Here is a 24447-nt window from a genome sequence, read left to right as displayed (position 1 = left end):
TTTTTCTCACTTGTGCGCTGAAATTAAACAGATTTCTTTAAAAGAAATGGAAAATTGTGGCGATCCTTAAACACAGAAATACAAAATGAAAGATTTTTAAACATCAGGATTGATTTAGCAGATGAGGTGAAACTATTCCATCTTTGTGAACCCTGCAAACACTCAAATCATAAAAAAACTCAACATTTTTTGTTGTTTATAGAATAACAGTAAGAATCACAATCACTGAGGCACATTTCTCATGATCTACTTTAACTCATGACTGAATATTTAATTTAGCATTAAAATATGGTCGTGTGAAAAAAACACTGGGAACAGTGATTCTCTCTGTCTCGCACTAATTACAGTGAGATTATTTGGTCTTTAAATGAAAGGGCTGATCCAAATCTCTCCATCCTACTGGGTAACAACAGCAATGACATTAAGAAATTTACAGACTTCACACAAACAAACAAATCCGTACAGCAGGAAAGCTTCCCGAAAAAATAAAAATAAAAAAATGAAACATAATTAACTTTAGAGAATATGTGAAGGTCCCAGCCAAAAAAATATCCATCCACCCAAACACCCTGGTGCACCCGCCCACTTGGCTCATCACAGCCCGACTTCTCCTGACATGAAGTGTTCAGTCTGTTGTCCCAAAACAAAGATGGTAAATGGATGAGCAACTGCTGCAAACTTATATAGAGTGATGAGGCCAACTCAGACTTTGACCTTCAGCCCATGTTAAGGCCCATATATACAACCTCATACCAAGATATTATCTAGGAAAAAAACACTAAAATCGTCATAGGTTTCCTTTTAAGTGGGGGGGGGGGGGGTAAGTGAGATTAGAAAGACAAAACATTTACTGCTTCCTTTAAAGGGCTGACAGCCCCTTCTGTTTAAAAAGGAGGAGGGGGGGTTTGTGTGATTATTTAGGTTTGTTTTGCAGACACGGGGTCTCAGTATCTTACGCTCTTTGACTCACATTCCAATGTTTTCTGGACTCAAATACGAGCCCATCTGTCCAACAACTTAAGGGGAGAAGTCGACTGGTCCACAAAACAAAGATATTACAGCAGAAAAGCGAAATTAAAACAGATGTTAAGTAAAGATAGATGTTAATGGAATGGACTTAAAGGGTCTTTAAATACAGATGCCTGCAACTCTGAAAGAATTAAAGCGCTACTGGAAAGAGAAGCTGGCAACCCGTCTGAGAAAGTACTGACATTGTTCATTAAAATCCATGAGGTCCATGGGTCTTTTCATTGAGCCTGTGTTGATGCAGAAACACATGCTTCTTTCTAGCGCACAGTCTTTGAAAGCACTCATTTTTTCAGAAATAAGAAGCGAATCTGCCTTTTAGTTGCTCGATACGCCAGACTAAAAATTCTGCAGACTAATTTCATTATGGCCGAGCATGCAACACTGCACTAAAGCGGCACAGGCCACAGTGTGTGCGTCTGCTGGTATAAACGCAGAACATAAGTGTTTCTCTGTTTCCCTCATGTTATTAGTAGGTTTACTGGCCAGGCGGTGGGTGGCCTAATTACATTATGGCCATACACGACCAAGTGGCTCGGTGCCAAATCAGGGATAAGAGTAAGGTAGATGACCAAGACGGAGCAGGAGCTGGGCACTGTCAAAGCAAAACAGGGAGGGGGGGGGTCTCTTTAAAAGCTCAGGCTGTGTTTATGGAAAGTTTTTGAATTGGAGTTCAAGGGGCTCCTCCAGCATTACTCATTTTTGCCTTTATTTTCTCACTCACACACGAGAAGCAAACGATTTTCTTCCAATTTCAAGGCAGAAACCGTATAGAAGTGAATATAAAACTAACTATACAGATGGTAAGACAACAAAGTACCATATTTTCTGAGTTGCACTAAAAAGCCATATTAAAAAACAAACGAAAAAGATTTTAAATACGCGTTTAAATAGTCACGGTTTCACGTATTTTTCTCAGACATGTGACTCCTACAAACAAAAAGTCAAGCTCAAGACCCTTGTACAAGACATTTGCGTCTGAACAAGGTAGTTGGGGGAGTGGAGATAAAGAGCCCGTCGGCTTCCTTGCCGGCCGCTAAAGAATATTTCACAACTATGAAATAGTTGACAACTCACAAACTGACTAAAATGACAGTTTGTGCCATGATTAGATGATTTTTTTCAAGGCCACAGTCACTAAATTGACCTACATTATGAATGTTTGACCTTCATATCAAATAAGAAGAATTGTAGTTTGATCTGGGAACCACTGGTCTGGAATCGAATTGGGAGGCCATCCACAGACCTAATAAGTATACAGACTAAAGCCATTAATAGGATGGTGGTGAGTTTGTTTTCACCAGGAGCCTTTCTTGTTATCAATACACCTACACACTTGACAGCTGGACAGGTTTTTTGGGGTTGGATGAATTCTCACACAAGTTAGTAACTTTCTAAGGTTGCCAGCAGTAACACCCTCCCTCTGAGGCCCTCACACCAAGGAATCCAGCGCGTAAACATGTTGTGGAAAAGCAGCGTGTATATGCTGCCATTATCGCCGTGCGCTACAATGAACAACCTTCATTAAGTTGACATTCTTTGCATAGCTCTCCATCAGACAACCTATGCAACACACGTCTAGTTGAATGTCGATGCATTTGCTTGAAGGCAATTCTGCTCAGCCATTATAGATAGATGTCTGCAGAAGAGCCACCATTTTAGTGAGGCCAGGCATGCCGGAACAAGAGGGGTTAATGGCTGCTGCTTGGGGAGTGGGGGGTTGATGGCATTGATTGCTCAGGATGTTGACAGCACTTCTCCAATTTGATAGTGGAGCTGATACTGGATGAAGAGGCTCGCTTTTAATAAAAGCATCATGTGATGTGCTTTCACTTAGAGGTGGACGGGAAGTCTCCAAGTGTCCAATTGCCTTTGGAAAGTGTACAAATCTCACAATGGAAATCCCTTTTTGGATAGTAAAAACAACAAAAAGTAACCTGGACACAGAGCAGCTATTATATCTTGAAGCAGGACATTGGAAAACAATAAAAAATAAATTAAAAAAGTGAATTAATGACTAGAAGGAAGGCTAAAATAACAAATGTCACCACAGCTCAACTGAAACGTGAGGCAAACCTGATGACAGATGCTGTTTTGTGGCCCTCCAGTGTGATCCTGTGAACTTAACAAAAGGCTATGAAGGGAAACAGACATCTACGCCAACCAAGAGGGCCATTAGCCCTGAGCCATACCTCCAACCCCTATCCTCCTACGCCAAACTACAGTCATGGCTCTCTGTGTCCCACCCTTCAAAGCTGTGCGCTGCAGATCAAGTCCCCTGGGCCATGGCCACTGAATAGGCAGCCCAAATCAATAGCCCTGGATGTGCAAACACGGGGAAGTCCCCTGCCCCCCTCCGGACGCAATCTCGCAGCACACGTCAATACTCATCATCCTCAGTCACCCACAGCCACAACCAGCGAAACTGAGAAGAGAGGATCATAGCTCCCAGGGTGACCTAACCCCCTAACCTCCAACAAGACACCCTAACTTTGCGTAACATAATGAAGCTTTCCGTGGGAAACCCTCATCAAATTGCAGTCATCTGCAGGAATGGTGTAAACAGCCACACCTATCCTCAAGGAAAACAGAATTCGTGCTCACAGAGGCAGGATCCCTACAGCAACCAGAGGCAGTAAATCAAAGTTAACCAAATGCTGCAGTGTTTTCTAGTGCGATCCCAGCCGGTATGAAAACAGGAGGAAATCATGGGGGGGGGGAGGGCTTCGTGAGATTTACCAACTAACATTCCTGTACACCAGAAACAGGATCTCACAGTAACAGTAGAGGCCGTCTCATCCCACAGGTACGCTTAACATCTCATTCCCGGACAAATCATTTTTAGCCAAATTGGTGGCTGTCAAAACAGTTCAGTAAGAAAAATCTCTCAAGCAGACACAACAGCAGTAATTTAATCACAATCAAGGCCTTTAGCAGAAATCTGGACGGCAGCCAACAATGGCAGCGAATATCCTACAGGAGGAGCAGCGCGGAAATGCCCTGAAGCTTCGGCATAGGAACCCCTCACGTCGTCACAGAAAGCAAATCTGCTTCTTCCCAGCATGCCTGCAATAACGCGCATAACGGGGGACAGAAATCTTTAATCCAAATCAAATAATTGGGGCAATGATCTCTCTACAGGACACATTTAAAGGAGCTCTTTCCATCGCGTGGGGGGGGGGGGGGGGGGGGGCTGAGGCAAATTAGACTGAGCGGATGGCGTCCTTTATCTGCTAACTATTGTAAAGGATTTCATGATGAGCTGGCCATACGCTACCGTCAACAAAGGCTCTCGCTAATCGTGATCCTATGTGCGACAAGAAGGAACTAAATCTCACTGCCACTCTGGAACATATGGCTGAGTTTCTGCTTAGAACCAGATCCACCGCTGATGCCATTCTCTCATTAAGAACTGTTAGGAGGCATCAAAAATCCCACGTCCTGGAGGGCCTGCCTGCTTTCGGAGCGTTCGGTGATGTTCGGGGCCGGAAGAGATTTCCGGGGGTTTTGGCAGACAAAGTGGTGGGCGACAGGCTAAACGTCCAGAAGCAAAGCATGCTGCTACCTGTCCTGGTCTAAGCGCTGCTGCACCTCTTAATAGGCCACTGAAAAACAGGCCTGCAGGCAAGACCACCCCTCCCTCCATTAATCACTCCAATTACAAAGCTGGAAAAAAAAAATAAGACGGAGAAAAGGGAGAGGGGGATAGAGACAAATACGAGAAAACAGGCAGGCAGACGGACACATGAAACTCAAAACGTGTACAACGATAAACAATTTCCCGACTTTCGTTGAGATTTTTCAACCAAACAGAGAGAAAAAAAAGAGACTGTGGTGGGTCTTGAACCTTAAGAGCTCTGGATATTCTGCTCCTGGGTAAACATGTCTGTTGGTAACAAGTATGTCTGGTTTGCCAAATAAACTGACTGCATTTGTTCAGCTCCAACCCTTTCACCAAGACACCACATTCCAGAGGCAGAGGCCCCATCCCCCATTACACTAGATGGCCCCTTTCGCTGCCTCACACAAATGCAACGTTTATAGGGTGGTATGGCCAGAAGTTCACACTCATTGGTTCAAAGGCCCTTTCACAGGCAGAGCAAACATTTTAGTGGATCACATCTGTGCCACCACATACAGACCTCTGGAAGTTAACCCTTTGCTCTGGTGTTTCGGGGCCAGAAGAAACTAGATCTCTGCAACGACATTTTCAAACGACTGACTTTCAAGGCCCCCACTCAGATAATCTGATTTAAACCCTCTTCTTCTTGCTCTGGGGAGTGAAAAGCAACAGATATTAAAGTTGCTTCTAAGTAATGGATTCATGTTTAAGGGAGACAAACTGCCTTGTGGGGCGCTCTTGTGAGTCCTATCACACCATCTAAAGTGCCTATTAGACATTTCTTCTTCAGAGCTTCAAGTTCTGCCTAAAAATACCTCACATATCTCACGTCTTTTTAAAGAGCATGTATCCACCTCACCCTCATGCTAATGGCAGCTGGAGACATGGCACAGACCCGATAGGTCTTCATATACATTTTCAGTGTACTGGCAGACCCCAAAACGTGACTTGTCCAATATGGAACAGAAAAATTCGTAGACTCTTGCAAGTTGATTTCTTTGCAGACGATAACTTGTGGTCAGTCGGTCGGTCTTCGATTTGAAGAGTCAGTACAGTGTTTTTCCTTCGTATATCAACGTCTCACTACACACTTTCTACACTTTTCTTAGACAGAGATGAACATTTTCACACTTTTCTCTCAAAATTTAGGGTGTATTCAGACTGGAGAAATCCTTTGTTCTGAATCGAGTCCGCTCAATTTGTTTCAGATCGGACCAAAGCTTTCAAACAAAACCATGTGACTAAAGATCTCCTTGTCATTGGCCAGGAAAGACGGATGTACTGTGCTTTACAATTCTTATCGGTACAGTTAACTTATTCAAATTTATTTCTCGATTACCTGTTTTGAATGTCGGGAACAAAACTTTTTTACTTGTTACTTTGGTACAGTGGAGGCGTGCTGCAAGGTGGTAGTTGGCTGATAGACGTGTGTGCTTTAACTCAGGAGATGCTAGCAACCGCAGTGATGAGGGGAAAAAAATCTGTGACCGTGAAAGGTGTACCGCGATATTACTAGGAAACAATGTGTTCTGACTGTTCCTGGAATGATGAGTTATCAAATATTCAAGACCTAGGCGCAATTTTGCATCTTTCTGTTAGGTCCAATTCATAAGGGGCCGTTTTTTTTCATCAGCTGGACTACAGTGTGCAGGGGTATTCCACCTCTATCAGGACAGCACCCCCCACCCCTCCAGGGACCCATAGGCCTGGATGCGGCAGCCTGCCATACATCTGGAGCTCATCTCCCAAGAAAAGACGAAACATCTCTAGTGGAGGATCAAAGCATATGAAAGCGTACTTGTACATATTCAAACATTTAATTATCATCGAATGTGTGTATTAGTGTAAAACATAAAACACACAAAGAAACTGCCATAAAAAGAAATGACAGAACCCAAAAACCTCCCCATGAGTCTGACTCAGCTCTAGTCTTCCAGTAAAAGACCATCATAGAGGTGAAGCATAAACATCTTCAGATTAGATTAAAGCTATTTTCATGGGGAAACAAGATTGTTATAGAAGCAGGTAATACGATACACAGATAATAGGCAGTACAGACTGTAATGGGAAAGTATCTACAAAGACGCAAATGTTGAACATTACATGGATTGAATTTTCCTAATTGCCTTAAATGACTGTCGCTGCTGAAAACAGACAAAAACCACCTTATGCTTCATTCTTTTGGGCTCATTTTGTCAAGCCGCTCAATTCTGCACGTATTAGAACGTTTTTCCAAACATGCAAAGTCGCATTTTATGCGTTGACAATCCTCAGGAAAGGCAGGAAATGTTATTACTACTTCCTTTAAACAATCAATCTGACCATTCACTCTGCTGGCGCTGAGAGCAACCAACTTCCCTTGGTTTTCTAATCACATCTATATAGGGCAGGAAAACCTGAGACGCCTTTGTTTGACCAGATGGCTGACTAATCGAGGTTGGCTCCACTGGGGGTTGGGACATCCGAATCTACTACAAACATTATTAAACCATATTTTGCCTTCAAATATTTTTTTCCATCTTAAAAAAAAAAACAGAATTTGTAAACAAAGGCAGCAGAACAAACAAAGTACTTCAAAAAATTCCTTTTTGCTGCTCACATTTTTATTTTTTGTGTCAATCATTTACTACGAAGGCCTACGAAATTATCGACCATGTTAGCATAGTTCATAGTTCTATTAAGTGTGATTGTCTATTAACCAGATAAACTGTGGGTCAGGGTCTGGAGGATTTTGTAATCTGAAATGATCCAGCGTTTCTCTTTCAAGTGATGACTCAATTGTTGTTTCAGAGGCACCCACATTTCAAAAGAGATCTGTCCTTGTTATTACAAATTTTGCAATATTACATCGTCATCGATGAAGAAAATTACGAGTTCATTTCTCTGTGTGTGCTGAAACTCTGCATTGCAGAAATCTGTATGTGATTCATTGAGTCAGAAGTAAGTAAAGGAGGAAGGACTAAAAGACTTTTGACAGACACACAAGTCCCAGTTTCTGTGTGGACGTTTCCTCGTGCAGCGCTAGGAAGGAGAGCAGCGTCAGGGTTGTGCAGAGGGAAAAAAAAATAATTTTGGGAGCCGAGCTGTGAACACATGGCTGTTAAGAGTAACGTGACATTTCCTGGGTTGCAGCCAGGTTTTTTTCTGCCTTCCTCCCTGGTGGTTGTTCCCTCTTACAAGTCTATGATTACACTGAGCTTGTGTTTGAAGATAAACAAGCACACACTACTATAAACTACACAAAACTCTGGCAGCAAGCGCGATGAGGAGAGAAAAGCGAGAAGGCAGGCGTGCAGGGAAAGCCTTCCGAACCTCTTTCAGCTGCTTCCTCTCTGCGTGGCTTGGTGCCAGGTCCCAGTCAGCCGCAGCATTTACCCAAGTGCTTTGACACAGTGGCCCAGTTAGCACCTACAGGCCCCTGACACTAGTCTGGAGCAAAGCCAAAGCAGTAGCAAAAGGAGAGCCGAGACGGCTACAAACAACGCACAACTCTCACTGTTCCTCTTTTTGCACGAGGAGTCAAACCAAACCCAGACAAAACCATAGTTTCTTTGGAAACACCTTCAAGTCAACGGTTTGAAGAAAATACAGACATCCAGAAAAATGGCTAACAAGGACAAAATCCTGTTTGTCCGAATGATTTCTGCACTTGACTCCGTTAAAGACCCACTCCAATGAAGATAGTGTTTTAACATGTCTTTGTGGTATTTTTCTCATGATGGAGGACATATATAAAGAAAATTAAGCTATAAATATTCTACTGTTGTGCATTTCAAACTAAAAATCATAGTGAATCAGGAGCAGTCGAAAGAAAGCAATTGGAAAACAATTGCAGGTGTGATACAGAAGCTACTACGGCAAACTCCCTGCTCTGCTCTATTCCGATGCATCCACTTGTAGACAAATAGATCCATGAACGTCTTCGTCTTCCTCATTTGAGCTGGAATCTGGATCTAAACTGCACAGCTGAATAGTTCCGAGATCGCTCGCCATTTTTTTGCACCGCTAATGTTAGGTGGGGGTTGTGACGGCTTGTAAGCTAGCAGGAGAGTGCTTGTATCAGAGGATGATGGGAAACGGGGGCAGGTTTACTCCATGCAAATGGTCCCGCCCACAATTCAGAGATGAAATAAAAAAAGTTCACCTGAGTTTAAAATAAAGAAAGGACTTTTTTTTAATTTTCGCATGTACAGAACAACAGACAGCTGTTTCTCTTTCTTTCTTTCAATTGAGCAAATGACATTTGTGGTGCTTCTCGCACAGATTTGGTGATCTGGTCAACACATCTTGATGTGAAAACAAAAATACCACAACAGCTTGGTGTGTAAAGGATTACATTAACAAACTCGTGATGTCATGGAACCTTTCTGTAAAGTCAATAAACAGATTTAAAAATATATAATCATAAAAAAAAACATTTTACAGCACTGTAAAATTCTGTTCAGATTGCATTCATGTTTTTATTTCTGTAGCCTGACCTTTTAAATTTTACAAAAACAGGGGTTTAAAAACCAAAGCAAATTTAGCCAAAGGACCTGTTTGGTTTGGTTCCTATTTTTTCAATGAGTCTGCAGGTGATAAAGCTCACCTGGTGAACCGGCTTAATAAGGCACTAAAACTCATGAGCACCTGTTGCATCTACCACCGTCTGTTCCTTAATTGGACACAAACCAAGAAGTAGACGTTACAGTTCCTGAAATGACCACTGGAGGCTAAGGGTCAAAGGGCAGCCATTTTACACCCAAAATGATGGTGGTACAGCTTTGTGTCAAAAGGTTTTTAGTTGTTTATTGGTTAATTTACTATTCATGACAAGTTTAAGAGGGAAGATTTCCATAAAAATGAAAAAAAAACATGATTATGATTTTAATAGATCAGAAATTTCAGAATTATTAGACTTTTTTGGACTTGAACATCAAATTTTGCCTTGTCCCGCCTAATTGCAGTTTGCGTGGATTACACTCGGCTCCACGTCCCCGGTCCACTTTGGGATTTTCAAAATAAAATGGTGGACCTCAAAGATGATCTGTACAGTGAACATGTCTGTGGTTGTACCTGCGTGTGACGTTTCCAAGTGGTTTAGTCCTCACAATGTAAAAGCAAACAAAAGCTGTTAAGGGTTTTTCAGCATTCCTGCCACTCGGACAGCATTATCTAAAGCAGTTGAATGCTTTTTCAGACATTTAGAGGCAACGTGGGGTTAAATGTTTTACCTACTTATGACCGTCAACCTTGGGATTTAAAGCAAAACCATTTGGCAAATGGCTGTTTAACCCATTAAGTTGTAGAACTGCCCATTTGTTCTCAGCTTTTCCCCCAAACTGAAGAGCAGCTGTTAGCCAAAATCAAAAAGATCACATCCCAATAAAAAAAATGACCCCCAAACCACTAAAGCGACGTCAATAATGGCCGCACTCTGCCTACGTTCAATAGGTCTCCAGGTTACTTCACGTGTTTAAATATGAATGACCCACATACGGGCCGCAAGGACAACAGGACCTGGAGCTGCATGTGCCAAAGGTCACTGCAGCTCAGCACAAACACCAGTTGATGTGCGTGTGCACTGTATATGAATAAACACATATATATCATTGTGTCGTCGGCCTATATAAAACTCAAGGAGACCGACAGAGTCATACGACCTTGGCCGCGTTTCAGTGCAGCTGCTGAAGAAGGTGGAGGATGTCTTGGTTTCGTTTGGCTCTGTTTGCTTCATTAAAGAGCAGGTGTTGAGATCTGTTCATGGGGAGTGGTGGTAAAGGACAAATGAAACCGGCAACAGTGTGCAGAAGGGGCGCTTGTGGTTTACTACAAACTGATCGGATTACAGCACACATCGATAGCTCGGCTTTCATTAGAGGCCTGTTTATCTTCCAGGGTCCATTTAGGGAAAAAGAAACACATTTGTGACATTTCGAGTGGATACGAAACATTCTGCATTTAAATGTGAACACTGACAAGCATTTGGTGAGGGGTTTTGTCTCTCAATTTTAAGGAAAATACAGACGATACGTCATGCAACCTCACGTGTGCGACCCTTTCAAACCATTCCGATACAAAAATGTGTTGCTTTATAAGGAGATTTTTCCAAAAGACCAACAAAAAGTAAAGTCAGATGTTGGAAAATAAAACATTTGTTCCGTTTATTACATGAAATATTTTCAGCAAAACATGTAGAAACACCAACCTGAGCAGCAAATATTGCAGAAAGTGGCTAGAAATGGCTAAATACAACTGTTAGTACTTATAAATGGGAGTACAAATGATTGTTGTAAAAGCTGCTTATCGGCTTTTGATCTGTTTTTTTTTTGCATGCTGTTGCAGAAATGGAGAAACTAGTTATCATAGGAGTAAAAAACAAAAAAGCGATTTGTTTCGCTCCAACTGTCACATTGATGAGCCCCCCTTCCAGGTGGACACACCATCCACGTTCCCGCCTGAGGCTTCACACAAATGCAAAACAAGGTTTTTTTCCCAAACAATGACCACATTGAGGAGCAGAGAAGAAATTACAGACATCCGGAGAAAAGGCTACAACAGGGACAAAATCCTGGTCCGTCCAAACTATTTCTGCACTTCGACATCAGCAGAGTCGACGTCCGGCGGGACTGAGGCTCCGCCTTCCAGGTCGGCTGCCTATTGTGCAGAACACTGAAGAATTTCAGAGACTAACTGTTGCTTTGCTGATGTGAAAGCACAGTTTGTCAGCAAAACCGCAGAGCCAAAGGTCATCAAACACTGTGATAAAACTTTGCCAAATATTAAAGAAAAAGTCGTAAAATTTTAGGTTTAAATCCATATTACTTCCATTTAACGACTTCAATTTGCAAACTCTTTGCTTCATTTTTCTAATGTGCCCTAGTCAGCTTAAAACCAAACATGAACTTTACTTTATCAATGCATTTGGTAACAAGGAACTACCACTCAAGTACATTTTAGGTACATTTGTTTGCTCTCTAAAGCAGGAGGGGGTTGAGCCCCAGGCCTGAGGGGTTGGAGTCCTGCCGGTTTTTCGGATGTCTCTCCCTTACCTGCTGCTGATCACCTGGATCAGGTGTGTTTTGCCAGTAAAAAAAGGTTAGTTTAAAAACAAGCAGGACATCGGACCTCTTGAACTGCAGTGTGACACCCGGTCATTTCTTATTTTGACAAAACATCCAAATGTGAATATCATTAAATCTGGGTTTTTCTTACGTTTTTTTAGGTTTTCATAAGAGTTTTGAGCTTTTATTTCATTAACAAGAAAATACATAAAAGTAACTTAAGTTAAAAGATTTATTAATTAAATGTTGTAGATCCAATCAAATCAGGAATGATTTAATATGTATAAAATATGAAATCAGTAAAGTACTGAAAGATATACAGACTAAATGAAGTAGTTTTAGAAGAGATAGTTGTTTTTTTGGATGGTGCCTTTAGATTAAGTGAATCAGTATTCTTATTACAAATAAAATTATGTTTTTCAGAAAAAAATGTCTCTTTCTCGTTTCACTGATGGTGCTAACATGCATTTCTGCCTAAAATTAGAAGAAATAAAGCATCAAAATCATCGCAACGCTACTTTTATGGCTTTCTCTAAACCAGTGTTTTTCAACCAGTGTGCCGCGGCACACTAGTGTGCCGTGGGAGATGGTCAAGTGCGTCGTGGAGAAATTGCCCTCATTAACTGATCTAAAAACATTTTCCATCTCCAGGAAATCAGCTCTTTGTCCATCCAAACAGGCCCTGATAAAACACTGAGTAATTAGGAATATAAAAGATCTTAAAATTACTTTTTCTTTGTGTTTATTTAATTCTATTAAAGACATTTTGATAAGAATCACGGTACCGCGATTTAGCTGCAGCTATAACTGTGTAAGGAAAAGTCCCGCCCCTTTAACTGTCTCCGCCAATCATTCTTGAAGGCTTAATCACATGTCATCAGTCTGACCAATCAGAAGTGGTTAAAGTCTTCACTTCCTTGTTCTTAATTCTGCTGATAAAGTCGCTCAGTTCTAACAAAAATACCAGCTAAAGCTCGTCTTTAGCTGGTGGTTCATCTCTTAGAAAAAAACAGCCGCAACTTCCTGCTTTTTCTGCCACAATTATCACAAAAATCCACGTGAGATTGCGCGGGGGGGTGGGGGGGGGTGCTGTCGATCAATACAGACCATGAATTTTCTTTTTTTTTTTTTGGGTTGCTGGTGTGCCGCGGGATTTTTGTCAGGGTTAAAGTGTGCCGTGGCTCAAAAAAGGTTGAAAAACACTGATCTAAACTAACAAAATCTTTGTATGTGACATGGCTGGAAAACACAAACACATTCTGAACACGCTAACCTGAAATGTTCAATGATCAAAACTGTCAAATCAGGTGTATTTTTGACAAATAAACAATAAAAATAATCAAACTTTCATTTATTTGTGTTTCTAGTAGACAAACAGCACTAATATAAACTATTCAATGTTTGTTTTTTACACTAAAACTACAATTTGAATTTAAAAACAACTGTCCTGCTAAAATACAAATGCAATAATAAAGGAAAATGTATTTGTTAAACAAGTTTTCCCGTTTCCCTGTTGGTTTTTGAATTTTTGTGTCCTAGAAACAGACTTTATGTAAATAGACTCAAATAAACCTGGTAAATGACACATAAAGGGTGAGAAAAAAAACCTACTGGGACTATTTTTATTTTACGACTAACGTCTGAAATCAAATATTTTACCAGGAGTTAATATCAGCAAATAAAAAAAAACAAAGATGTCTCCCACTTTGAGCTCTGACTCCAATGTGGAAAAACAAGCTTTTACAAGCTGCTGAGGAACTTTGAGCTGTGATATAAGTCGTCCTCATAAAAATCACATCATAGAAACGGCTTCACCTGAAATCTATGGATAATGGCAGCCCGGGGGAGGAGCTACAAGCCTGTGCATTAAAAGCTAAATACAGAAAATCCTTTTATTTAATCTTAACCAAGTAAAAATGAACCTGACCTTAATCTCATTTCATTGATACGTTTAGGACAAATTAAGTTTTACGAAATGCTTCAGGGCACCAAACAGACAAATTCAGCAAAGACCTTTCAGGACAAAGGCTTCGGCGCCGTTCAGCGCAGCTCACACGTCAATGAAAAGCCCACTCCTCTCCATTTCAACACACGCTCAGTCTCAAATATAATAAATTTGTATCAGGACGCTACAACACCTCACACACTGGTGTGAGATGTGAAAAATAGATTAAAAACAAAACTTGAACTGTATTTATGTTGCCAAGTTGGGCCGTTTTACACTGAAATGAATGGGAAACGACCTACTTACACGATAAGCCACCTAGTGGTGAATGGAGAGAGTAACTGGCTCCAGTTAGTTTCAAAATAGCTTCAAACAGGAAGTCAGGGAGATGCCCTATGCCTGCTACCCTCTGGTAGAAATTACAGGAGCCTACCTAAACGTTATAAAAGACAGTTACAATCCCCAAGCTGTCCGACAACTGAACTCTTGATGGTACCTTTCAATGACCCTCATAGCCCTTTAACACCTGTGATGTCACCGGTGACGCCTAAATGACAAACGCTCTTTGACGCACCGCAGCTCCAATCAGCTGGTTCTGATGTGGAGGAAAGCAGCTTTTAAACCGTTGAAGAGTTGCTGTAGTCCAAAGGATGTCAACACTGGAGCTAAAGCTCAAAATACTTGTACAGAAGTACTAAAGGTACCATGTATGAACTACTATCATTCAACACTGCTGTCACATGTGCAATGACAAACCAATTTAAACCCATCCTGCCCCTCGTATTCTATTGTGCTTCTTTATTTTTTATTTGTGTACTGTTTGATCTGTATTTTTGCAAAGTATTACTATTGCATGCGATTAGTACCTCTCTACAACTTTAGCAGGTCACACTGTTCTTCTCATCCCAAGCATTTCCTGTGTTGATCTTGCATACGATAAACAAACTCAACGGATGCGTTTCCTAAAAGCAACATGGCGGAATGAGTCGCTTCTGTCGCTGACGACATTCATATAAACACACACTCCATGACAAGGCGTTCATTTTTAGCTGTTTATTGCTATGAATTGGCAGATTGTGGCGTTGAGTAAAGGTTGTCTGCTGGCTGTGTTGGTACATAGACATATTTACACCAGACTAGTCTTCTCTGAAACGACCCAAAGAATTTTTTTTCAGAGTTTCAAAAGTCGGCGTTTTATGGACAAAAATAAACCAAAAAGCATCAAATGGAGTTTTGTAAGCAGGCTGTGTAGCAGTTTCTAATTATTTTGATGCAAAGTTGACAAATTTACTTTATTCAGGAAAAAAAACTCTTAATGGCCAATTGGGGAACGGCAACATTTAGCTATTTGGGTTAGCCTCCACTTTTTATGGAATGAGGCCTGTGGTTCGGTGGAACATTGGGAAATGGAGTTTTATACTTTCAGCTGCTATCCTGTTAAAGGTAGACCTGATACATAAACTAACATAACCCCAAACCAACGTCAGTTTGGGCGCAAAGCTTCAACGGCGACACTCGCAGAAGCCTCCTGGTGCCTGCGGGGAGCAGATGTGCACTTTGGGACTCAGACAAAAAAAAAAAACACAAATAAAATAAAACTGTCTCTGTTTTCAGCAGCGAGTTCCTCCCCGGGCTCCTCCTCCTTCAGGCCCTTTAGGGGTTTTTTTTCTCCTCCTTTACAGCCCTGCGACAGTGAAATGAATTGAAAGATCACCAATCAGAGACACAACTGCCGCACGGACATGCACTCAGCCACCCCCATCAAACGCCCCCGTCTCTTGTCGGAGCCCCCGGTGGGAATGTTCACTGTTTGAAGAGTTAACTCTTTAATTCCGTCTGGAATGTTTCCTCTGGGTGGGGCAGCGCCGTGTGCCGAGCCAGACCACTTCTACAGCCCACTCCCCTCCACTCCCTTCATCTCCCTACTAAATTCAATACCTCTATTTCTGGAGAGGGGGGGGGTGTTGGTTGATCTGCACTTAGCTGTTAAAGGGTCAGCACAAAATAAAGCAGTTTATTTACGTCAGCAAGATTTTAATTTTACACGCCGAACAGAAAATCCAATTTACACGTGGAAAAAAAAAGAGAGACTGCAGGAATCAGGAACTGGTGCAACAAGAAATATGAGATTATGAACCCTAAATGTCAACAATGCTGAATATCTTGAATTATTGAAGGTCAAACCACTGAAAAAGAAAAGGTTTTTACTGAAATAGTTTCTACTATTCACTTTGCTATCAATGAAATACTTCAAATTTGTTTATTTTTCACGGATAACGGACGGAAAATAGGAAATAAAACGCTAAATTTACTGAAAATAAACAATATTCCAGTTTGTTTTCCTGTTATTCAAATATTTGGCTATAAATGAACACAGATGGTTGTTTGTTCTTCTACTGTAGCGTTATCCCAGGGAACACACAAATAACTTTTCTTTTTTTAAATTGTGAACTTTTTGGGAAAGTTTAGACAAAATACAGAGTAAAGAGTTGGTTAAATATGTCCGTATATCTTCCTTTGTAAGGTTTTTAAGAAGAAAAAAGTTAAAAGCCCAAAACATCTGACTTTATTGTAACTTCTAAAAAGATTTCAGCAAAAACCTTTACTTTTTATGATTTGTCTTTTTAACTGTGATCTCAAAAATCTTCTGATTAACTTCCAACTAAAAATGACCTGAGAACATTTCAAGCGATTGAGTTACAGTGGAGCAGGAATCAAAAAAAAAAAAAGTTCCTCTGTTGTCTGGAAATGAGCCGGTTTCAGTTTGACATGAGTGACGATCTCAGAAATGGTATAATTTAGCTCAGAACCGTTGCTGTTTTTAAAGAAAAACATAAAGACTCATAACCTGAAATGTGTGTGGAGCCTAACAGGGGTTAAGGAAAAATTGCCAAAATAAGAGCGCATCAAAAGACTCTAACTGAATTTGGATGAATTAAGATATGAAAGATGGAAAAATGACTGCTAAAAAAATGAATTCACTTTGTGAGGATCTGTTTCCGCAGAACATTTGACTGAAAATGCATCAGGATCAGCCAAAAGTCGACGAGTCAGCAAATGTGACATTAAGGTTTCTCTTTCTCTATTATTGTATCTTCTGCCATTTTTTGGCCTCTAACTCCTAAAAGTTTTCAGCTATTTCAACTGTTCAAATGTTCAGCTTTTTCCAGCTATGTCTTTTGGTCCTTCATACTTGAACTGTTCAAGAATTTCCAGGATTTTTGCCTCTATTGAAATACACATGGGATCCTTGGTGCAGAAGCTCGCTGGTTAGAGACCCGGAGCTGCCTTTTTTCACAAAAATATCTTTTTTGTTATGGTGCTGTTTTCACTTCATTCGTGGTCAACTTTGATCAGTTCTTTCTCAAATTATTTTAGTGTTTGACAAATATTACTCTTCAGTTTCATTTTCATTCAGCAACCCAGCATTTTCTTCTGGAAATGCTGCTCCTTCTACTTCTGTTGTGCTGTTTTGTCTTATAAAACCCCCCACTTTGTTTCCATTGCATGAAATACATTTCTATGTTTCTATTGCGCATAAAATGACGAGCACATTTTAGAAAATATTATACATAAAAAAAGCTTTTTTTGATCACTTAGCAACAGGAAAAATAGAAAATAGAAGCTGCATATCAATTTATTGGAAATTTCCCAATTTTCTAGTTTTAACCTTTTAATCATAAATAAGTTAATCATAAATCTCATGTGTTTTGTGATCCTAATCGCCCAGAGAATAATAGCAATAGGATCCAATGTTTTCTTTCCTACTTGAGGTCAAAAATGTGTTTTAGGGTGAAATACAGGGAATAAAATGTCATCGTTTTTGGTTTTATTTTATTTTTTTGAATGAGACAAAGTCTGGAATCTAAAAAAAAACAACATATTTTTGTTTGCTTTTCCAAAAAAGTATTTCTAAATGTGATGCAGTTTGTCTGCTTCAACAGCTTTAACAAGGAAAAGAAAATCTGAATCAGCAGGTCAATGCAAAAAAACCTGAATTATTGGGTCAAATGTGCTCATTTTGTTATATTTTGGGAGCATTTGGGACAAACGGACCCTTTGAGAAAACGCCTGACACCTCCAGCAGGTGAGCTGACCTCAACAGGCCCCTGATTGTCCTCCGGTTCAGAGGAAAGGCTTCAGCGGGCCTCTCACGCCACAGCCGGGCTTTGTTCTGGACCTGTTCTGCTACAGGTTTTAATGGGCCGCGGCCCGGCTCATTATTTCTCCTGTGCACGGCCTCCATGTGCAGACAGTTTGGACACACAGAGGGCAGACGGTAACTCCAGCCTCATTGCATCAACATAACAGGAAGTCCAGTAAAGGGAATAATGCTAAGTACACGACTTAAAAGCTACCGACAGTAATGGCATGTGAGGCAGAAGCGTGGACGCCACCAGCAGACGAGGTCATGGAGCTTCGCTGCTTCTGCGTGGACGGTTTGTTTTCAGAGATCCCAACAGCTTGTTGAGAGCCCTTCCTGAAATTTTCCTGTTGAAATGAAAAAGCCGACTCCGCCCGTGCCTTCCTCCCTCCTCATCCGTGAGCAGAAAACGGCGGCAAACGCTCCGGCCTCTCAGAGCTTCCACGCCATCCCCATCGATCCGCTCGCCACAGCCGTGCAGCTCCCCACTTCCTGACTGATGTGTTGCTGGGGCGACAGCTAAATTATGCAACAGCTGCTGCCGCAACAGACGGAGGAGCAGGAGCGCAGCTCAAGGAGGTGGCGGGGAAAAAGGTCCGCCCAGTTACCCCAGAGGCCAGATCAGTTGCCCCCGCTGAAGGTTTTTCCTCTCAGCACCACTTTCTGTTGCTTTGATTTAGAGAAGAGATGATCAAACTGATTTCCAGAAGTGTTTGGTCAGTGGCCTGCGTGGTGGTGTAGTGGCTTTCCCATCAGAGTCCCGGTTCAAATCCCAGCTGGGACATTTCTGTGTGGAATTTGCGTGTTCTCATCCAGGCACTCCGGTTTCCTCCCAAAAACATGCTTCAAAATGTGTCCATGATTGTCGTCCCCAAGGGTGTGAATCTGAGTGTGTGGCCCTGCAACAGACCGGCGACCTGTTCAGGTTCTACCCAACAGTAGCTGGGATAGGCCCCAGCAACCCCGTGACCCCGGAGGGGATACATCAGGTTCTAGAGATGGATGGAGGATTTGGTCAAAGACATTCAGCAGGGAGGAAAAACTAGCATAAATAAGCCAAATTCCATATTTATGTTCATTTCATTTCCCATTTTCCCAAAGAATTCCCCAGACCTTGATGTACCGACACGAAGGGAAGGGTCATCCAATCCCAACACACCCCGCTGAATCTCCAAATCACAACTTTCTTCAGGCCACAGATGCTTGAATGTCAGAAAATGTTTTCAGGGAGCGGCCTGTACGAGCCTAAAGTCGGCGTCTAACTTTTATTTCCCAGTTTCCTTTCAATTTTGAGGGTAAATGTTTATCTTTTTCTCCTTTAAAATCTCTGCAGCTGCTTTCTACGTTATTCGTTCTCTACATTTCCTGTAGGAAACATCAAAATGGGTTCTAGATTCTCTCTTAACCCATAACTGTCAAAGTGGAAGCCATAAAAAAAAGTCAGACAACAACTTCAGCCTGGTCTGACTTTTAAGGTGGGACGTCTAAAGCTGGTGTTTTCTATGGTAAATGGGAATCCACCGTTAATTAGCAGCAGCTTTGTAACATTAGACAGCCGGTTGCTGAATATTTGAGGGGATCTGGTCGCAGTCAATATGGCGGCAAGACGTCATTAGCCGGAAACTGATATTCTACAATTTTTCAGGATTGCGCCACCTTTAATTAAACGGGTCGGTGTGCAACGTGAGCTTAAAAGGAGGCAAAAACGATAATCGTTTTTAATTGCATATTAATTTGTAAAACTGTTCAACTTTAGCTCCAGCGTTCACAATCCTTCACAACTTTCAACCGTTAATGCGATCAACGTGAATTAGCGTGTTCTCGTCGCAGTAAAAAAAACGGTTTTGCACCGGTTGCAACGCTTTATCGGGGAAAAAGACACTTTGACTTGTTGCTTAGCGGCGCAAAGCCAGATTCTCCTCCAATCAGCTGACAGCAGACTGACGGTCAGAGCAGAGACGTCTCAGGCGTAAAAGCTTTAATGGTTGAAGCTGAAAAGACCCGTAACTCTTAGGGTCGCCAGTTAAGTGAGTGTCCCCAAAATGGGGGTGTGGGGGGGTGAGACGTGAACTTCCGGTTCCATGTTGTCTGCAACCAGGTCCACTTGATTTTTTGGTTTGTGGGAACAACTGTCTCCTCCATATTTGGATTTTTTTTTTTTTTTTGCTTGTTAAATGCAGATTTCTTTTATTTTGAAGTCAAAGGCTCCTCTTCCATTTCCTCTTTTCTGATTTGCTAACTTTGCTAGCTCGGGACTTTGAAGTTAGCAGTCACAGCATCCGCTTCCAGAAAGTAGCGCATGGATTTTCTACACCGACTCGGATGTGGTGACATGAAGCCAGCAGTTTTCCAAAATAAAACTTCCTTCAGAATCAGATTATAAATAAAATGGCTGGGGGGAAAAAAGTAGGTCGTGCTTTTTTAATTCTCCCTCTTCGGCCCGGTACCAACTGCCCCATGGACCGGTACCGGGGGGGTGGGGGCTGGGGACCACTGCTCTATAGTTAACATAGTGATGGTGTTTGTGGGACAACAGAAGACAGGTGAGGGGGGGGGGGATAAAAAAGGTCATCACCTGCAGAGCAGCAGCTTGACCTACATTTCCCAGAGACGATGAAGCAACAACTGCAGGAGGAGGCAATCTAGGAGCTGCAGGCGTTCATCGCAGGAAGTAAAACGAAGTAGGAAGCGGGGTGGGGTGGGGGGCAGCCAGCATCTCCCCCCGTCCACTTGTTTGACATGTATTTACCTTGTTGTTTAGCAGAGGCTGGAGGTCACATGCATACATTATAGTGACACAAAAACAGCCACTTCCATGTCGTCCACACCCATCTGCCCTTTACGGACGAGGCTGCCTGTCAGGTCTGTCCAACTCTGTGTTGCGTCACGACTTCAAGCTTCTGCAGGTTTTTTCTTTTTTTCTTTAAATCGATCCTTTGCGGTTCGCTGGCGAGGCGTCCAACGTTGGCCAGATCTCCAGGGTTGCACTGGACCACCTCGGGAGCTCTGAACACCTTCTAAATATGGGCCGACAGGCCTCGGCGACTATCTCTGGACCCGGATAAAAGGCACCCACCCAATGTCACGGGTTATTTGAGACCCGCGCGTCAAGAGAAAGAGGTCTCCGTCATCCTATCTGCCCTCTTGTCGCCGCTTTTAGATCATAATAAATGCGGCATTCGTGGCACGGGCCGAGCCCGGGCCGTGCCTCTTTCAAGACAATGACATCAAGAAAAGAAAAAGCACTTCCCCCCCCCCCCAATCCCCTGCAGCAGTGCAACCTGAAACTGCCTGAAGAGATGAGCCATCATTAAATACTGCAGAGCTGACATAATGACAGGAAAGATAAAAGAGAGGAAACAAAAAAAAAAGGACCAGACCAATTCTCGTTCCATAATGCCTCCCCCAACCCTCCCACCCCCAGGCCCAACCCCCCCTAATAAAAGACACCAGGCCACAGATTAGGTGGTGGTCAGCAACAACTTTGCCGCTACGATCGTGCTCTGACAACGCTCGCACAAAGCCGGGCCGTCCCTCCGATTCATGCCGCTGCAGACAATAAAGCAGGCAGAACAAAGCAGGTCAAACTGATGCAACAGTCAAGGCAGAGCCGCTTCTTCTTCATCACACCCGTCTGAGCGACAGGCGGAGGGGATTCAAACCGCAGCAATCACCCAAAAGACACAACCACCTGTTGGATTATTTCTGAACGCCGCCCATTGTCTGCGCTCTAAAGCTAAATCAGGATGTGTGGTGGGCAGAATTGCCGTTCAAAGACATTTGCTTCTCAATAGGCCGCAATAAAACCCCGGTGGGGCTGCCTCCGCCCACTGATCCGGCTTTTTTCTATCACTCACGTGCTTCTGAGCGCTCCGTTTAACCTGCTACACCTCATCCGTGACGCCAAACCGCACAGGTTACAGCTCAGAGTTTTTCAGCCTGGTGCTAAGGGCTGTATTTACCTTCCAGAGAAAGTTCACTTGGCGCTCAGCCGAAAGCTTTTGGGGTGTGTGTGTGTGTGTGTTGGGGTGGGGGGGAGTGACAGGCTGCTACTGTGTCCAACCTTTCCACCCACCCAGAATCCTCAGAGCTGACCCTGCAAACCACCCACAGCAGCACTGCCCCACCTGGACGGGAGCCAAACCCCCAGCCGGCGCTCGGCGCCAAGAGAGACAAGGAGCAAAAGAGAGGCGCGCGCTCAGGGGAAGGAACCGGCGAGGGCCCGATGCATCGCAGCGCCGCCTGGCCTTCTGCCAAGACTCACTCAGGAGGCCGTTTCACCACAAAAGCCAACCGGCGGTCAAACCTCCTGCAGAGATTTCAAGTGCTTCGCCGGAGCTGTGTACACCAATCAAGATTAGGCAGCTGGGGGGGGGGGCATGACAGCTGAGGGGGCCAACCCCACACGCTTCACAGCCCCAGATGGGCCCTCATGACGGATTGGTTGGGGAAGTGTTTAGCTGTGAAGAGGATGTTCTGCAGATGCTTACCTGTCTGAAGTGGTCCTCGAAGCCCCACTCGGCCTGTCCGTTAGGGGAGGCGGCGGAGTTGGGCCCCGCGGGGGACAGACCCTCATCGGGTTCCTGCTTCACCCTGACAGGAGGAGAGGGAGCCCTCTGGGGCGCCGAGGCGGTGTAGCTGGCGAACGGGCGGGCCGGGATGCGGGACACGTTCTGCTGCAGAGCCAGCGTCTGCTTGTGGAGGAACTCCAGCCCACTGGCGCTGCCCTCATCGTCCTCGCTGCCCTCGTCTCCCTCCATCATCTCGTTGTCGTCCTCGTCTGCAGAATCCCGGCCCCTGTCCTCGTCATCCTCTCTTTCTGAGTCCACGCTGCTCTGATTGGACATTCGAGGGGGCACGCCGCTGCCGGGGATGCCTCCACCCAGACCTTTGCCCATGAAGTTAGTGCCGGAGGCCCGGGCCGCTGCCAGAATGGCCTGCTGGGCGGCGACCTGCTGGGCGTACATGATGTGGGCCTCTCGCAGCTTCCGCTCCTTGCGCTCCATCTCCAGCCGGGCCTGCTGCTGGCGCTGGAGCTGCTCCATCACTGCCTCCAGCTTCATTCCCCCTGTGGAGGAGCTTTGTGGGAAGGCCACACCGGGCTCCTGAGACATGCTGGGCTGTGGGAGGAAGAAGCCCTTCATGAGGTCAAAACAGGAAATCCCCATCAAAACAATTCAAATATAAAAGTGGGAAATAACTGTATTTAACTCAACAACAAATGCCTGAATGTTTGAGGTGAATAAAGTTTCTGAAATTCAAAATCATTAAGCAACACAGAAGAAGAAAACAATTAATTCTCTCAGTAATTATTTAAAGGGAAAGCAGCCTTTGACTGGAAGCAGCAGGAAGCTTCCAGCCGCGCCGGTGCCCAAAAAAAAACGTGCGTTTTTGGCAGCGGGGCGGCCAGAAGATAAAGCGCGTGCCAGCTCACCTCTCCCACGAGTGACTCCAAATCAGGTGAAAAGCGAACAGGCACGCGTTCACACTGAATTAGGGTGGATTTTTCTCTCGGGGGGCCGGGGGATAAAAAGTTACGCGAACAGACTCCCGGGATGCGTTTCGGAGCCGCGCGCGCGCGCAGAGCCGGACTCACCGTTTGTGCCTTACTACTGCTGGAATTGTCCACCATCCCTCTTTCCACGGGTTTGTCCTCCTTCTTCTCTCGTTTCTGGCACTCCTTCAAACACTTGTAAACACGCCGACACGCGTGCGCACGGACAGAGGAGGAGGAGGGGGGGAGAAACGCCGAGCGCGCCCGCAGATTCCCACTGATCCGCCAAAAGGCGCAGTTCGGCGGCCGGTTCCGTCCGTCTGTCCGCGCTCTTTGATCTCCGAGGTTCGTCTTCTTCAGTGGGTTCGGGGGCAGAGTGGGAAACGGCCCAAGCTCATGTCTCGCAGCGCGCGGAGGTAACTCCCAGTCGTTTTTTTTTCTTCCTCTCCTCTCCTTGAGTTGACACCCCCCGCATGGCGCACACCAGCATAGACCCGCCCAGTCACCGCAAAAATACATCAACCTTCTCAGTTTCCCAACCACTAACGATCACCGTGAAACCATTTCACGACATTAACAATTATTTTCAGCGTTTGTCGCCTTAAAGCTCCTAAAAAGCTTTTAAAACCCCTTAATTCTCTCATTTTCATGAATGAATTTGTTTAATTAGTCTAATTTATATTTATTTTTTTGATCATTTATTTCTTAGAGCAAATAAAACGTAATTTAATAATTTTTATAGTAAAAAGTGAATTAAACCTCTGAGACGCTTCAGAAGCTTGAAGCGCAACAGGTTCGGGCAGAGTGCATTTCAGCGGTTTGGCGCCCTCTCGTGGAAGAAAAGTGAACACCTCTTGATCTTTGGGACCAAAAACTGAGTTTGAATCAAGCAATAAGGGCCCCAATAATTCACGGTAAAATGGCAAGTGTACATTTAAAATATACCTATATATTTTAAAATGTAAATTAGAAATAAAAACATTTTAAACTTGTACAATAATACAAAATAAAAAAGAATGCTTTCTCAAATGAAAAAAAAAATATTTATAGTGCATTTGTGAAGTAATTTCATGCATCATTTTTATTTGTTCAGTGATTTTCCCCACTGACTTTAATAAGTAAACTTATTACTTTTCAATTTATTTCAAACCTATATTTATGTATTTTTTGCAT

At 43.3% G+C, this 24447-nt stretch overlaps 1 protein-coding gene across 1 annotated transcript in view; it reads right to left on the bottom strand.

Moving 5' to 3' along the window:
• The window catches only part of LOC101163802 (AT-rich interactive domain-containing protein 3B), a 65685-nt gene extending 41890 nt beyond the window's left edge, over positions 1 to 23795 (bottom strand). Inside the window, exons 1-2 of the mRNA XM_011493975.3 lie at positions 23377 to 23795; positions 22271 to 22900 (exon numbers count right to left, since the gene is read on the bottom strand). Of these exons, the coding sequence (XP_011492277.2) occupies positions 22271 to 22900; positions 23377 to 23793 (1047 nt within the window). The 5' untranslated portion in view covers positions 23794 to 23795. The remainder of the gene's footprint in view (positions 1 to 22270; positions 22901 to 23376) is intronic.
• Between the last annotated feature and the right edge of the window lie 652 nt (positions 23796 to 24447).

This window comes from Oryzias latipes, chromosome 3, assembly GCF_002234675.1.
Source record: "Oryzias latipes chromosome 3, ASM223467v1".
Classification (NCBI taxonomy): Eukaryota; Metazoa; Chordata; class Actinopteri; order Beloniformes; family Adrianichthyidae; genus Oryzias; species Oryzias latipes.
The sequence above is the reverse complement of the archived record's forward strand: the minus strand, read 5'-3'. Positions and strand labels throughout refer to the sequence as shown.